This window comes from Dicentrarchus labrax, unplaced genomic scaffold (genome assembly GCF_905237075.1).
Source record: "Dicentrarchus labrax unplaced genomic scaffold, dlabrax2021, whole genome shotgun sequence".
NCBI classification, from domain to species: Eukaryota; Metazoa; Chordata; class Actinopteri; family Moronidae; genus Dicentrarchus; species Dicentrarchus labrax.
Window position 1 is genome coordinate 14568209 of NW_026136705.1, and position 16008 is coordinate 14584216.

The 16008-nt window shown below is 40.8% G+C and overlaps 2 protein-coding genes across 2 annotated transcripts; one reads left to right on the forward strand and one right to left on the reverse strand.

Annotated features, from left to right (window-relative positions):
* Positions 1 to 584: 584 nt before the first annotated feature.
* LOC127363456 (short transient receptor potential channel 2-like) lies at positions 585 to 7936 on the forward strand. Its single transcript, XM_051399897.1, has 13 exons — positions 585 to 803; positions 1128 to 1820; positions 1908 to 2108; positions 2201 to 2365; positions 2496 to 2670; positions 2765 to 2965; positions 3062 to 3224; positions 3309 to 3401; positions 4211 to 4403; positions 4479 to 4606; positions 5093 to 5165; positions 5321 to 5438; positions 6027 to 7936. The coding sequence occupies exons 1-13, from the start codon at positions 789 to 791 to the stop codon at positions 6923 to 6925; spliced, it is 3117 nt and encodes a 1038-aa protein (XP_051255857.1). The 5' UTR covers positions 585 to 788; the 3' UTR covers positions 6926 to 7936.
* Positions 7937 to 8642: 706 nt separating this feature from the next.
* Positions 8643 to 15163, reverse strand: LOC127363458 (ribonucleoside-diphosphate reductase large subunit). The gene is made up of 19 exons (XM_051399901.1): positions 14991 to 15163; positions 13873 to 13961; positions 13565 to 13742; positions 13086 to 13186; positions 12926 to 12985; positions 12804 to 12843; positions 12539 to 12701; positions 12290 to 12431; positions 12101 to 12184; positions 11828 to 11989; positions 11591 to 11670; positions 11311 to 11512; positions 11060 to 11209; positions 10749 to 10970; positions 10580 to 10656; positions 9838 to 9973; positions 9656 to 9751; positions 9262 to 9450; positions 8643 to 9174 (listed from the first exon to the last, which is right to left on the reverse strand). Exons 1-19 carry the CDS (start codon positions 15007 to 15009, stop codon positions 8977 to 8979), a joined length of 2388 nt encoding a protein of 795 aa, XP_051255861.1. The 5' UTR covers positions 15010 to 15163; the 3' UTR covers positions 8643 to 8976.
* Positions 15164 to 16008: the final 845 nt, after the last annotated feature.

Consider the following 16008-nt stretch of genomic DNA (forward strand, 5'->3'; position numbering starts at 1 on the left):
GAATAAGAAGAAAATACTCCTAGTACCTCCTATTTGTTCTACAGTACCTGAGTAAATGTACTTAGTTACATTCCACCACTGCATACAGTACAGTTAATGTGACATCTGACTTATTCTACACTTATGAAAACAATAAACATCAGAGAAGCTTCTCAAAAACGATATTGGTATGAAAATAACCAAAGCTGAGATGAACCTCACAGAATTTTCAACCAAAAAATAAAAATGCATAATTTTCGTAACTGGACAGAAATTGGCTTTTTTGAAGAGAACTGCATGAAGGGAGGCTAGTGAAAATAATCAGTCTATCTTTTACTTGCAGATCCTTGTTTTTCCCACTGCTGTGAACTCCTTCCAGCTCCTCTGGGGGAATCGATGACAGCTGCTGCCTGTTCAGTAACAGCTCCCTTAATTGTGCCATGGCAATGTTTCCAATGGGGAGACCAGAGTTAATTCCTGTTTGAATGCAGAAACAGTTTGGTTTGGGCCCAGCCAAGCATAAAACACTTTGAACCGGTTACATTTTAATTGGCCTTGCCCCATGGGGGATTGAAGTGTGTTATTGAGTTTGTGGGTGCTGATTCCATGCAGTCAGCCGGTAGCACATGATATCAGGACACCAATGTGCTCAGTTCTTCTCTCATTGGAGCGGCTTGTGGAATCTACTGATATCTGTCTCCTTCATCTCTGAAGCTCAAAATATCTGGCAAAGATATATTCCTCCAGAGAATGTGATTGTGTGTTCACTTTAGGATCACTGCTCAAAATTGTGCTGTTTTTCGCCAGGAATGGAAAACCTCACGGTAAGCAGTTTTATTTTTGTTCACACGTGCTTTGGTAGAATTTGTCAGAGTTTTAAAACATTCAGTTGTAATGAGGCTAAACATTAAGCTAAAAGCGTTTTCTTTGATGTCATAAAATGTGTCTCCATTCATGCACTAATTTGTAGGATGTGCCACGCTTTGTTTATTTTTGATACATCCCTTAATTTTCTCACATAATTTTATATTTTATTTAATTTTATTCAGCCTTTAATTTCCTCTTTCCCTGATATCTGACATCAATTTCATAAAAATGTGTGAGTGGACATCTAATAGTGCTGCTAACTGTCCTGTCCCGTCCTTCAGCCAGAACAATGGCGCGAGATTATGAACAAGAAGATGCGGTACCCTCCGGAGCTCATCAATGCCATTCAGGAAGGGAAAATAGAGCTACTGTGTGGGCTGCTGAATACCGGTGATGGCATCATCCGCCAGCTGGATGACTCCGAGGACCGCCAGTGGAGGGAGGCCCTGAACCTGTCCATCCGCCTGGGCAATGAGGATGCCATGGACGCCCTCCTGCAGGGGGTCAAGTTTGACTTCCGGCAGATTCACGAGGCCCTGCTAGTCGCTGTGGACACCAACCAGCCCAGAGTGGTGAAGCGTTTGCTGGACCGCCTGGACCAGGAGAAAGGCAACAAGATGGACGTTCGCTCCTTCTCTCAGGCCATCTTTGACCATTCCATTGACAACTCCCAGTTTGCCCCTGGTGTGACTCCTCTGACCTTAGCATGCCAAAAAGACCTGTATGAGATTGTCACCATGCTCACCCAAAAAGGTCACGTCATCCCATGGCCTCATAAGATATCCTGTGCCTGCCTGGAGTGTCGCAATGGCAGGCAGTACGACTTGCTGAAGTTCTCCTTGTCGCGCATCAACACCTACCGTGGCATCGCCAGCCGTGCCTACCTGTCCATCACCTCAGAGGATGCCATGCTCCGAGCTTTCAGTCTCAGCAGAGAGCTCCGGAAACTCTCGCGGAAAGAGCCAGAGTTCAAGGTCTGATGACATCCGTAGATATGCCGTCTTACAGTTTGTGTTGGGTGCCTTGTGTTGACTCTGCTGTGGTGCCTCTCTCTCCTGCAGCCTCAGTACCTGGGCCTGGAGGAGCTTTGTCAAGAATTTGCCGTTGAGTTACTGGGTATGTGTCGCAACCAGAGTGAGGTGACCACTATCCTGAACAGCTGTGGAGACGACAGCCAGGATTCCTTAGAGCAGCAGGCCTTTGAGGAGGGAATACCCAACTTGTCACGTCTGCGGCTTGCTGTCAACTACAACCAGAAGCAGGTAGCTGGATGCAGAAACCACCGTCAACCCTGGACGAGTAAAAGACAATCCCTAATTCGTCTCTCCCTGTTTGTGTGTTTGCTTTTGTGCAGTTTGTGGCCCACCCAATCTGCCAGCAGGTCCTGTCATCTATCTGGTGCGGGAACCTGGGAGGCTGGAGAGGCAGCAGGACGGCCTGGAAGCTGTTTGTCTCTGTGGGGATCTTCCTCACCATGCCCCTCCTCTGCCTTGTCTACTGGATTGCACCCAAGTCAAAGGTCACACAAAAATCGGCAAATGTCGAGGTTTCTCATGCACTTTCTGAAACAAGTGGCACAAGTGACTGCCATGAGAGACATTCAGTTAAGAAAACAGAATAAATGTCATATTGTCTTTTGTTTTCATCAGGTAGGAAAGATACTACGGATCCCTGTGATCAAGTTTCTTCTCCACTCAGCCTCCTATCTGTGGTTTCTCATCACATTGCTTGGGGAGTCAATAACAATGGAGCTGTATCGAGACAAATTTGCGTCCCGGCAGCAGAACATCCTGCACAGCTCTTTCCACATGGTGTGGGTGGTCGGTGGGTTCACTTTAACTCCCTTCTATAATGTACAAATAGAAAACTCGTGCCTGGAAATTGTTCAAATCTGTTTACACTGTACCGTCTCGTGTAGGATTCTTCTGGTATGAGTGTAAGGAAGTGTGGATCGAGGGGCTGCGCAGTTACTTCCTGGACTGGTGGAACTGCTTAGACGTGATGGTGCTCAGCATGTACCTGGCTTCCTTTGCGTTGCGTGTGCTTATCATGCTCAAAGGTTTATTCCTCTGCAATGATCAGAATGGCACGGAGGAGTGTGTCTACTTCACTCAGACTGGTGAGAATATGATACAAGAGCATTTATACAGGGGGATTGTTGGAGAAAAGTTCTTAACGCTGAACTGGTCTGGTTTGGTGCGAAACTGTCTTGCAGTGCGTAAGGACTGGCATCAGGAGGACCCTCAGCTGATTGCGGAGGTGCTGTTTGCAGTGACCAGCATGTTGAGCTTCACACGGTTGGCGTACATCCTGCCAGCACACGAGTCTCTAGGAACTCTTCAGATCTCCATAGGGAAGATGATTGATGACATGATGAGGTAAGGGCACTCTTCATCCTGCCTTCTGTTTTAAACATCTGCATACACACTGACAGAGCCAATGAGTGTTTTTTTCTTCTTTAGATTTATGTTTATATTGATGATCATCGGAACCGCCTTCCTCTGTGGCATCAACAATGTCTATGTTCCTTATGTCATCTCTCCACATCTTGGCAGGTAAGAATATGAGATTCCTAGATACTATTATTTCAGCTCAGTTGTTCTCATACAAACATTCAAGCTTATCCACCAGCTGCTGTTACTAACTACCTCAAGAAAAGGTACCACTCTTGACACCTACCAGTCCAAAAATGTGCCAACTCTGTGAATGAGCACTGATGCAAAAGCATTTTCTATGGAATAGTTAAGTGCTTGCTAATTAACACGGTATATTACATTTGTGTGGTTCCATACAAAAACTAAAATGTAAAAATTATAATTTGGGCCTTGTAGCTCACCCAGAGTGTGTACCGTGTATCAAGGCTGAGTCCTGACTGCAGCGGCCTGGGCCCTTTGCTGCATGGCGTCCCCTCTTTCTCTCTCTCCCCCCATTTTTTCAAGTGTGAAATGTCCTGCAGTAATATTAGCCAATGTATATAGTTATTCAGTATCCAATATCATTTAGCGTTCATCATGCAATGTTTGTCCTGAAACCAGATTTTTAGTAGCAGATATAGATATAGCAATGATAATGACAACTTTTTCTTATTTTCCTACTGTTTATACTTATCAGCACTTTCCGCAGGCAGTAAATTAATTTACTTATTCAAATAGTGTAGAGAAAACGAATCTTAACAACAAGTCCTCTTCACTTTGGCATCCAAGTGTGAAAACGCCCACAGAAGCACCCACAGAAATCTTGAATACAAAATAAGATCTCAAAACTCAGACAATATATGGTGTGTCTCAGGGTAAATTTACAGTTTACATCACCATTGTATGAAAACAGCCTCATCATAATAACCCTCTCCACTGCACTGCCGCAGGTTTAATGAGACCTTCCACTTCTTATTCTGGACCATGTTTGGCGTGGCCAACCAGGACTACGTGGACATGCCACAATTTGTGTTGGCAGAGTTTGTAGGAAGGATTCTTTATGGCATCTTCACACTAGTCATCGTCATCGTCCTGCTCAACATGCTTATTGCTATGATCACCAACTCCTTTCAGAAAATCGAGGTAAGGAGGTGCTTTTATTTTACACTTGCAATAAAAGCAGAGACTGGCCCTGACATCTCAACTTTTTTATTCCAGGATGATGCAGATGTTGAGTGGAAATTTGCCAGGTCAAAGCTGTACCTCAGTTACTTCAGAGAGGGCCTCACCATGCCTGTGCCCTTCAACATCATCCCCTCACCCAAAGCTTTCTATTATGTAATAAGGTGAGCTCTAAAAATATAAAACACATTTAACCTGCAGAGACACCCCGTTGTTCATCTATTTGTTTTTATGCCTCAGTACTCCAGATAGTCGTGGCCGGATTCATTATGTTGTTCGGGTTGTCAGTCGGTACGTTCCATCCGTGTGAACGCGATATCTCAGGAATGCGAGCTAATTTCTTCAATTTTGGGACAAACGTCCATTTGGACTCAAGAATGTAGATTTTGTTGGTCAAATCAAGTTCACTGTAACATTGCAAAAACATGTTTTTGGCCTCAAGAGCTGATGACCATATTTCACAATTGGTCGGACAATAAATTGGTGAGACGTTTGACTCAAAGGTCAAAGTTCATTGTGACCTCAAAATAGATTTTTAGCCAGAATTTAAGAATGAATTTATGGACAGACACGGATGTAAACTGCTACTTGACTGGTTGAAGGAGGCACACAATGGCAGGGCAGTAATTCTAGTCTAACTTCTGTTTCAGGGGTATCTTTAGACGTATCTGCTGCTGCTGCAATTGTAATTCTGAGAAGGACTATCCCCCTATAGCCTCTATGGTAAGTGTGTTTAATGCTCACAAACAAGAGTTAGTATGACTGAAATAAAAAATGATCTTTTTATATTATTTAATTTATTGTTTAATATATCATATTTTATATTCTTCTTCTTTTATTCTGCACTGAAATGAATGATCTTAAATATCTGTGTCAAGACTAATGGGCAGGGGTCAGAAGAAAGCCAGTTACCTTACCGGCAGCAGGTGATCAGAGCTCTGGTGCAGCGCTACATTGAGTCAGCTCGCAGGGAGTTTGAGGAAACCAAGAGGAAAGGTAACTATGACTCTGACACAAATCTTTCAAAATTATAAATGATATAAATGCTTTTGAGTGATTTGGAGTGATATTATATGACTGAGATACATCCAGTAAATTATGGAACACACAAAGTGTTCAATATTCAGTAAATAAAAAGACATGTTAAAATTTGAATGAATGTTGAATCTGGCAGTACGCGAAAAATGTGAGAGTTGTTAGAAAATCAGTCATGGAAAGTGCTTATGAAATAAAATGTGTTGTTATTTGGAGGAATGTCATTACAAAATCGAAACAACCTTTTGAAAAAGGGCATGAAATTGTTTCCACCATATTTTTCACATTATTTTTACATTTATAGATGTTACACAATTTATTTGTGTGATTATTTATTTTATAATTATTTACTTAATATTGAACACTTTGGGTCTCCATATTAAGCCCCATTATTTTTGGAAAGAATATAATTATTTGCAACGGCGTCCAACCAATGTCCAATTTAAGCAAAATCATATGGAAACTGAATAAAATGATTTATTTACATTTATCATATTTGTCACAAGTGCCTGCATACTGTGTTGTGACTGGAGTTTTCTCTTCCCTCAGATATCGGTAATCGGATCACTGAGCTGAGCAAAGCGGTCATCAGGATGCATAATGACATCAAAACAGCCCAGCAGCTGATGACTGATGACGGACACACTGCAAAGAAGGCAGAGGCACTGAACAAGGATGGCTCCTCTATACTGGGGAAATACATCATTGGTGCCAAGAACAACTTCAGAGGTTTTAACACCATTCATGAAGACACATCACTTAAAGTGACAGTGCACAATGAAGAGGAAGGGGTGGATAAAGAAAATGTTGACTCAGATACAAAACAGGAGTCAGACGCACGACAACAGAACGAGGTGGGTGACTGTGGAGCAGAGGGATCAAAGCAGGTAACAGACTGTGATGTGGTGAAAATGGAGGAAGGCAGAGCTAAAGCAGAGCTAGGAGACAACAAGGAAACTGAGAAAAAAGAGCAGATGGGAGCAGACAAAAACGAAAATACTGATAAAGAAGTAAAAGAGGAGGTGGTGGCAGGGACATGTTTTAATAATGTAGAAGAAAAGGTAAAAGCCGAGGCCACACAGGATGAGGCAGGAAAAGGAAAGGAAGCAGAGATACTCACAGGGGCAAAGGTCGGGGAAAAACACACAGAGACGACCCCCAAACAAGCTGAAAGCGTCAAAGTCAACAATGAAAAGATAGACGCAAAGAGTACATTAAACAAGTTCAAAGACATAGAGCTGCAGGAAAAAAAAGTGGAGGCAAAACGGATGAAGGGAAGAAAGTTTGAGCATAATGTAGCAGAGAAGTCTGGTGTCAGAGAGAACAATGTCAAACCTGGAACCAAGAAAATCATTCCCTCGCCAACAGGCAGCAGCAGCTCCCAGGACACGGGTTTTGGTTCCCAAGAAGGGGAGGGGTCGATTGATGGGATACTAGTAAGACCGTAAAACCTCAGTGATGTCCCATTTAAAGGACCACACTGACTTTTTCAGGATTTGGCACTGTGGTCACCTTATCCAATATCTGATAAGAGGGTTTGTGCTAGGGCTGCACAATTAATTGTTTGCAATTTGGAGATGGTTTGGCTTTTTTCCATGGCCTGCAGCTTCATAATTTCAGCCCTCAGTGAATTATTCTGCGGTTTTTAAGATCCCTTGACCTCTTGTTTGTAGGACCATGACAAGGTATCTTGAAAACTAAATGCCCTCAAATTAAACGTGAGCTTGCATACAGGATATTTTATAATTTATTGTCATGAACTTTGCTGAGCACATTTTAATATTGTGAGGTAATGATGAATATTGCTGCCTCTTGGGGCTGCTTGCACAGCTTCTAGGCTTTTTAAAACTTTAAATATTGAAACTACATTTTGGTAAATATATTCAAATCAGATTTTTAATTTTTATACTTTTGTTTTTTTACCAATTAAACAAACAAGGCATAACGTGTTAATTAGCTTTAGAAGTGCTGGTAGGCTGATTTTTGTTACCCTTAGACAGAACCAGGCAAGCTGTTTCCAGCTGTGCTATGCTAAGCTTACCATATGCAAGCTGCAACTTCCTGTTTACTGTGCAGACATGGGAGTGGTATCTAACTTTACACCTGAAAGCGGATAAGTATCTCAAAATGTTTAACAATTCCTTTAATCTTAATTTATGTTACAGTGAGGAACCTTTCATGTAGTGTGTAGTCACTCAGTGTGTAAACCTGTAGATTTCTGGTTAATTCTACTCACACCCGCTGTGAAATAGGGTTAGGGTTAGTAAGTAAAAGTAAGTAAGTAAGTAAAATTAGTGCATTGGTCAGTTTATCAAGGCAAGTGTGTCACACCCAGTTGTTCCATCTCCTCATTGTCATTTCCTAAAATTCACTGTTCACTAGCAAAGAGCCTCTGTTGGTCATTCTGGTTTCTCTTAATAATTTTGTGTTCAATGGAACAATTAAAACATTTGAAAATACATTTGTTTCCTGGTCTCTGTATTTCATGACCATAGTGTTGACTGAGGTTATGGATTAGGGTTTTTTTTTCAGTATGTGGCAGACATTGTGACAATGCAAGTCTCAGCTTGCTTTACACATATTGCTCCCAAGAGGTCACGTGCATGAACACAGCAGTTCATTAATTCATCACCTGCAGGATCACCGGTCCCAAGACACGGCACCTCCAGACTCTTGCACTGGAAAAACACCTTGGCATGTAGCCCTTTGTTGCAGTATTGATGCATCACCATTTCCACTTCCATTTTTGATGTAATGAGACTGTTCTGTTATGCCAGCTTCACCAGATAATTTAAACGTATTTTATGTCATCTAACACAAAAGCCTCCAACATTATTCACCAGAAAAACAAGTTCCTGTTTTACATGCAGACATTGGTATCTCATAATCAACATCCTGTTAGAGCATCCCCATTTCCCTGCCTCTTGTCTACTAATAAACAAGAAATATTAAGAATAGCATGCAGACTTCTTACCTGTCTATTCAGCTAATTTTCTCTCTGGATGTAGAAGATATTTTACCTTCGTAAATATAAAGTACTGTTCTTGACTCAATGAATGCAAGTCTAAATATAGTATAATAACACAAAGTATATATATGCTCAGATTTTGAGGTATATCCAAAGATCACATATTTTGAATATAGTATAATAAATGAGACTTAAAATTAATGTATCACAAGTTTAATTTAACACATCTAAAATACAAGTTCATGAATGTGGCCAACATATTACAAAACTGTATTGATTAAAAACCACAAAAAGAGCAATTATTCATTATACCCTATTAATTCCTATTAATTCTATACAAACATGCATACAACACACACTTCATGATAAAAATCCAACAAATATTAAATAAAAACTGCAAAGAAGACAGTGGCATATGTAAAACACTTCATCATCATATACAAATACTGGATGTTTCCAAAAATATACATTTAATGGGGAATCTAGTGGATAAGGGGAATTGCGTTTGTGTCTGAGTGAACCACACTTCACTTAGGAGCCACACATCAGGCATTCATCTTTGTTCGCTAAGGAACAGACCATGGCAGCATTGTTTCGCTCTTTGGTCTCCTCCTCTTCCTCCTCCCTGTTGGTTGACTGGGCTTCCTTTAATTTCTCCTTGTTCAGGGTGAACTGAATGGGGTTGGCAGCAGGCTTCGTCCTCAGGTAGTACATGCCAGTCTTCAGGCCCTGCAGAGGAGAAAACAGGCATTAAGACATTTATTGGCACTACAATGCAGCATGCATCAAGTCTGCATTCCCTCAGTCCTGACTTACCAACTTCCAACCATAGAAGTGCATGCTGGTCAGTTTGCCATAGTTTGGTTCAGCAATATGGATGTTTAGGGACTGACTCTGGTCAATGTAAGCACCACGATCTGCTGCCATCTTGAGGATGGTCTTCTGGGAGATTTCCCACACAGTTTTATAGAGCTGCTTCAGATCATCAGGGATCTCCTCAATATCCTGTGGACAAGACGTGTTCAAATTATAGTAACTAGGGATGCACGATATATATTGTGGCCAATAAATTATTGTCAGATAATGGAGAAAAAATACAAAATCAAAATGATTGCTTATCTTAGTATTGGTATATTGTCCATCCCTAATAGCAACATTTAGAGCAGTGATACTGAATAATTTAATCAGTTTATTAAGTGTGACTGTGTACCTGGATGGACCCATTCTGAGCAATCAGCTGGTTCTTCATTTCATCACTCCACAGTCCTCTTTCTGTGAGGTCCTTCAGCAGGTGAGGATTCACAATCTATAGAAGAGGCAGAAAACACTCAACAACCTTTCCTTCTACAGACACACGACTTTGGAGACACAACAGATACATTGAGTGCTGACCTGAAACTCTCCCGAGAGTACCCTGCGGGTGTAGATGTTGCTGGTGTAGGGCTCAATGGACTCGTTGTTGCCCAGGATCTGGGCAGTGGAAGCTGTGGGCATGGGGGCCAAGAGCAGACTGTTCCTCACACCATGCCTGAGGACACACAGGGGCAGGGGAAGAGCTGTCAGGGTTGTGACGTTCACGAACGAACCAAATCTATTGAACGGCTCTTTAACATGAACGATGGGAACCGAGTCGCAGTTGAGAGCCGTTCTTTTTTTTTTTTTTTTTTAATCGCTGTCACGCACACAGCATGCGCACACAAGCTCCTCCTTTGCTACTCCACTGAGACGGAGAGCATGCACAACAAGCGGAGGAGCGTAGCAGAGTACACGTGGGGTGCCAATTTGAAATGCAAATTTCACTTGACGTCATCTGAGTTGTCCGACACAGTGGCACATCAATATTTCAAAATAATTCAAAAGACATCCCACCATAATGATTCTGATCCAAATCTTACCCTCTCATTCCTCCCGTTTCCCAGATTAAATGGGTTACCCCCAGGATAGCTTCTTAAAAACAAATAAATATAAAAATGAGCCAGTCTTTTGAACGGCTCTTTGAAAGGAACGGCTCCTCAAGACCCGGCTCCCTTCAAAGAGCCATAAATCCCATCTCTACAGGGTTGATCTACAACCGCCACATACAGTAGATAAGAGATGAGAAATGTCAACAAGGAAGACCTTTAGGAAGACTTACTTGGCAATTTTCTCCTTCAGTGCCTTCCAGTCCCATAGATCTGTTGGGGTTTTACCCCACATGTCGTACTGAAGGATCTGGAAAACAAAAATAATTAGGATGTGAGCCCAGACTGCTAAACTGTACCCCAGAATGGATTTATTGAGATTTAGTTGTTAAAACTACTCACCCCGTTGCTGACAGGAGAACCAGCATAGGTTTCGTAAGCACCAAGCTCGGCTGCCAGCTCACAGCTGGCCTCCAGCGCGGCATGGTAGATGGTCTCAAAGATCTGAATGTTGAGCAGCTGGGCCTCTGGGCTTTCAAATGGATAACGCATAAGGATGAAAGCATCAGCCAGACCCTGCACTCCGATTCCAATTGGCCTGTGGCGCATGTTTGACCTTTCAGCCTGTAGTAGGACAGAGAGGCCATTTGTTAACACAGAGCACATAACCTGACTGCATGGCTGATAGAGAACCAACACTAGACGTTGCGTACCTCGGGCACTGGGTAGTAGTTGATGTCAATAATTTTGTTCAGATTCTTGACAATGACTTTGGTGACAGATGCAAGCTTTTTGAAGTCAAAGGTCCTTTCTGGGGTGACATACATGTTGAGGGCAATGGATGCCAGGTTACACACTGCAACCTGAGTTAAAGAAAGAAGAAACCAAAAAAAGCAACCATTAAACAACGTAATGGCTATTGTTAATATTACAAAAACAAGCTAAATATAGTGGTGTCCCTCACTTCATCTTTGCTTGTGTACTCTACAATCTCCGTGCACAGATTGCTGGATTTGATGGTGCCCAGATTCTGCTGGTTGCTCTTCCTGTTGCAGGCGTCCTTGTAGAGCATGTATGGCGTACCGGTCTCTGTCTGAGACTCAATGATGGTGTACCACAGCTGCTGAGCCTTCACCACACGCTTAGTCCTGCCCTCCTTCTCATATCTGGGAACAAACAGGAGACAGGTTAGCACTGAGAAATGAGCTGTTTGTTAAGAACAGAGTTTGGTGTGCTGGTCTTACCGAGTGTAGAGCTCCTCAAACTCATCTCCCCAGCACTCGTCTAACCCGGGACATTCACTGGGACACATTAGAGACCACTCCTACAAGAGCAGGGCAGGAACAATAAGACTTTGCACTGTATTGTTAAGGATTTAGCAGGAGCCTCAAACCCAGAAGACAGCACACAGTAGACTATAGAATATAAAGCTTAATTCAACTGAAACCAATGCAAGATTTGAGATCCCCTTTAATATTCACCTGATTGCTTTCCACTCGTTTCATGAAGAGGTCTGGGATCCACATGGCGAAGAACAGGTCTCTGGCCCTCTGCTCCTCTTTACCTGTGTTCTTCTTCAACTCTAGGAAGTCAAACACATCGAAATGCCACGGCTCCAGGTACACAGCGAAGGCCCCGGGTCTCTGAACAAGCAAACACAAGACAGCAGGGTGATTAAACTCTCTAGCAGATGGGTCTCTATAGCAACAATGTCAAGCTCCATTATAGTGTGTCTTGTAAATCTTAGTCTTTACCTTGTTGCCACCCTGGTCAACATAGCGTGCTGTGTTGTTGTACACTCGGAGCATCGGAACCAGCCCATTGGAATTGCCATTAGTCTGAAAAACAAGAACCACTGTAAGTAATACAAAAATGACATAATGTGAATTAAAGTTCTTCTATATCTGCTTGATTCTAATCCCTGTGCTGTATATTTCACTCACCCCAGCAATATAGCTGCCCGTCGATCTGATACAACTAACTGCCAATCCAATTCCTCCAGCTGATTTGGAGATGAGGGCACACTGCTTCAGTGTGTCGTAAATCCCCTCAATGCTGTCGTCCTTCATGGATAGCAAAAAACAACTGCGAAAAAAACAAAATAAATTAAGTCAAGTCAAGTCAAGTTTAAAAAAAAGCTTCAAAGATTTGGTCAACGTTGCCTACAAGTGCACATATTTGGTAGTCCTTGCCTGGACAGCTGGGGCCTGTTGGTGCCAGCATTGAACAGAGTAGGTGAGGCGTGGGTGAACCACTTCTCTGACAGCAAGTTGTAGGTCTCAATGGCTGCTTCGATGTCTCCTTTATGAATCCCGACAGCCACTCTCATTAGCATGTGCTGGGGCCTCTCAGCAACTACAGAAAAGGGGTTTTCATTAGCAATCAAACATTAAATATATCAAAATAACAAGTGACTTGAAAGTGAGTCTCTGCGTCCATAATGAAATCAAGCCTCACCTTTGCCATTAATCTTCAACAAATACGACCGCTCAAGAGTCTGTTAGAGCAAAAGGACAAATTAGATGAATAATCCAAGTATCTGTGTGAGATGTTGAATGTAAAATGAAATGAGAAATTACCTTAAAGCCAAAGAAGTTGTAAGAGAAGTCTCTGTCGTAAATGATCGCAGAGTTGAGGCGCTGCAAAGAATAAAGGACGTCATGTTAAAAAATGCTAAAAATATTTACAGTGACTTCAACTTGGAGAATATGAACAAAGTTATCATCAAATGTGACTCACAGCCTTGTTTTCAAGGATAATGTCAAGCGTCTCCTTGGAGATCATGGGAGAGTGACGTTTATTTAATGGGTTCACATAGTTGTACAGGTCTTCCATCACATCTACAAAAGCAAAAAGGAAACAATAACTACGACTGATTCATGCCTGCGTGTCCTGTAAAGATCACCTCCAACAACAAAATTATTTGTTTCAGGGGAAAAGACCAAGGATAAATCAATGTCAAGTGCATTAATGGTCATATTAATTTCAGTGCAAAGTCATACCTGTTTTATTCTTTTTATATTCATATTTGTAATTGCTGCTGTAATACTTGCTTTGCTGACACTTTGCCCCCATTTCACTCATTGCTTTGTGCTATTATATATGTACAACGTTCTACATGCTACGTTAAAAAAAAATATTATTATCATATTTCTAAATACATTTATTACATACACAGAAATCTCACAACTTGTACTTATTTTTCTTTAGTAACTTACCACTGAATACTTTCTTGGTCTCTTTGTGCAGGTTAGAGACAGCAATTCGTGCAGCCAGGAGTGCATAGTCGGGATGTTTGGTGGTGAGGGTGGCGGCAGTTTCTGCTGCCAGTGTGTCCAGCTCCACGGTGGTGACCCCACTGTACAGACCCTGGATCACCTTCATTGTTATCTGAGCCTGTGAAAACACAGACAAAGGGTTATACATGGTGGAATATCACTCGTTGGGCAACTCCATTACTTGATGTTTCTTTTTTTAATGTTGGTAGGATTTCTGTAAAGGTAATGTTATAGTGGTTTGAACTCACAGGATCCACAAAGTCAGAATTGAGTCCATAGCAAAGCTTCTGGATGCGAGATGTGATCTTATCAAAAGTAACTCCCTCCTGGCGTCCATCTGAAATCCGAATCAGAAATACTTTATTGATCCCCGGGGCGAATATTGGTTTGTTACAGCTGCTCACACAGTGTTAGAGAATATAAATAATAATTATATATTACAATATCTAACACAATATATATGGAATATAAATGTATATATAGGAATATACATATAAGTAAAAAATATAAATATAAGAGCCTAAGAATGTACCTAAATAATAATAATAAAATATATACAATATATAACAATATAGACAAAAGTAAATGTATGCCACAGTATGTGACCGCCTCAATGCAACAAGAAAACAATATTAGTAATCAAACTTGACCAGTTCGTTAAGTATTAATTGTCAGGATAGTTGATGAATATAATTTCAGTGGTAAACATAGTTTAGAAATATCAGTTCCATAGCAGCTAATTTCAATTCTCTGTACGGATCAATTAAGTGAGATGAACACCTGTCTAACCAGTTATTGTGACAACAAAGGGAGGACACTTTGCTACTTCGCGCCATTACCACAGATGCCAATATATGATAATATATATAGGGCATATATAGGGAAGTTTGACGGCGCCTTTACTTTGCAAAACACCGGAAAAAAAGCTTCAACATCCACAGCTTGAGAGCGATATCAAGTCAACAAGCGGTAATATGTGTAATATTATGTAATATAATATTATGTAATATAAGTCTCTGCTGCGTCGCTTCTATTTAAAAAATATATCATGGTTTAATTGTATTTTTTTAAAAAAGGACAAAACAAGCTACAAACCTGCAAACTGAGAAAAATAAAGTGTCAGCTTTTGTTCTTTCATAACTCAAGTCTTTGTTCGTGTGTCTCGACGGAAACACAAAGACACAAATAAACACATTTTAATGTGACTGAAACTGACCTACAGAATAAGTGCGCCATTTCTTTATCGCATTAACATCTATCAGACACATTTTGAGAGTTTTCCAGGACCTTTACATCCCCCCTGCACCTCACCATTACATTATCCGACAGCATTTGACAGCAAGACTATTAAAGTTAGCTACTATACCTCTTTTAATCACATGCATGGTGGCAACAAAACAGCTGGTTTCCTAAGTCAGCAGGTGTTGATGTTATCTTCTCAGCTGGACGCAAAAAACGAATAATGACTGTGGCACAGAGTTGCTTATTACACGGTGAGAACAACCGGGTTGACACAGTTGAATCTCAAACTGTGAGCGCCAACTATCCACAAGCCGGTTACACAGCGGCTCAGCCAATCAGAGGAGAGTCCAGCGGACGGTTCAACCAATCACAATCCAGCTTCCGGTCGTCGTTTCTGGGCGAAATCTGGCGGGATATCCAAACAACAGGTTTTATAAAAATGTAATTATCTGCTGTTATTGCAACAGCTGTTTATTGCAAAACATATAAATTATAATAAACGCTCTAACAACCACAATGCGACGTAAGTTATAAAGTGATTCACAATATGTTATGCTTGATAACTATTACTAATACATTTTTAGGTTACATTAATACACAAAGTGGAGTGACATAACAATTATAATTATAAAAAGCAAATTTTAGTAGCACTTTTAAATAGCAAGTTGTACATTTGAGAAATGTATAAATAATGAAATTATGTATGTAAGTATAAGCACAGTAAGTATTATACATTTTAGTAGTTGCAGTGTACAGGCAAGATTTCAGGAAACAGTGAAGAGCAAGTTAGGAATGTTTTTGCAATCAAATTTGACAAAAAGTAGATCTTACTGATCTTCATATTTAGCATTAATTGTCTGATTAGTTTTATCACCTCAAAAACATACCAAATTTAATAAGTTTAGCTCAGTGTAAATGTCAGAAACATATTGTCTAGGAAAAATCAGTAGACTCTTTAACACAAAATTAGTATTAGTATTTGACTCTATTAGTATTAGACTCTATTAGTATTTGACTATTAGTATTTGACTCTATTAGTATTAGACTCTATTAGTATTTGCCTCTATTAGTATTAGACTCTATTAGTATTTGACTATTAGTATTTGACTCTATTAGTATTAGACTATATTAGTATTTGACTC

Bases quoted from the DNA above. Each gene is read 5' to 3' on its own strand.
- LOC127363456 (XM_051399897.1), top strand. The intron at 2,109-2,200 runs GTAGCTGGATGC...GCTTTTGTGCAG, and splicing joins TCAACTACAACCAGAAGCAG to TTTGTGGCCCACCCAATCTG. The intron at 3,402-4,210 runs GTAAGAATATGA...GCACTGCCGCAG, and splicing joins ATCTCTCCACATCTTGGCAG to GTTTAATGAGACCTTCCACT.
- LOC127363458 (XM_051399901.1), bottom strand. The intron at 12,986-13,085 runs GTGAGTCACATT...TATTCTTTGCAG, and splicing joins TTATCCTTGAAAACAAGGCT to CGCCTCAACTCTGCGATCAT. The intron at 11,513-11,590 runs GTAAGACCAGCA...GTTTGTTCCCAG, and splicing joins TTTGAGGAGCTCTACACTCG to ATATGAGAAGGAGGGCAGGA.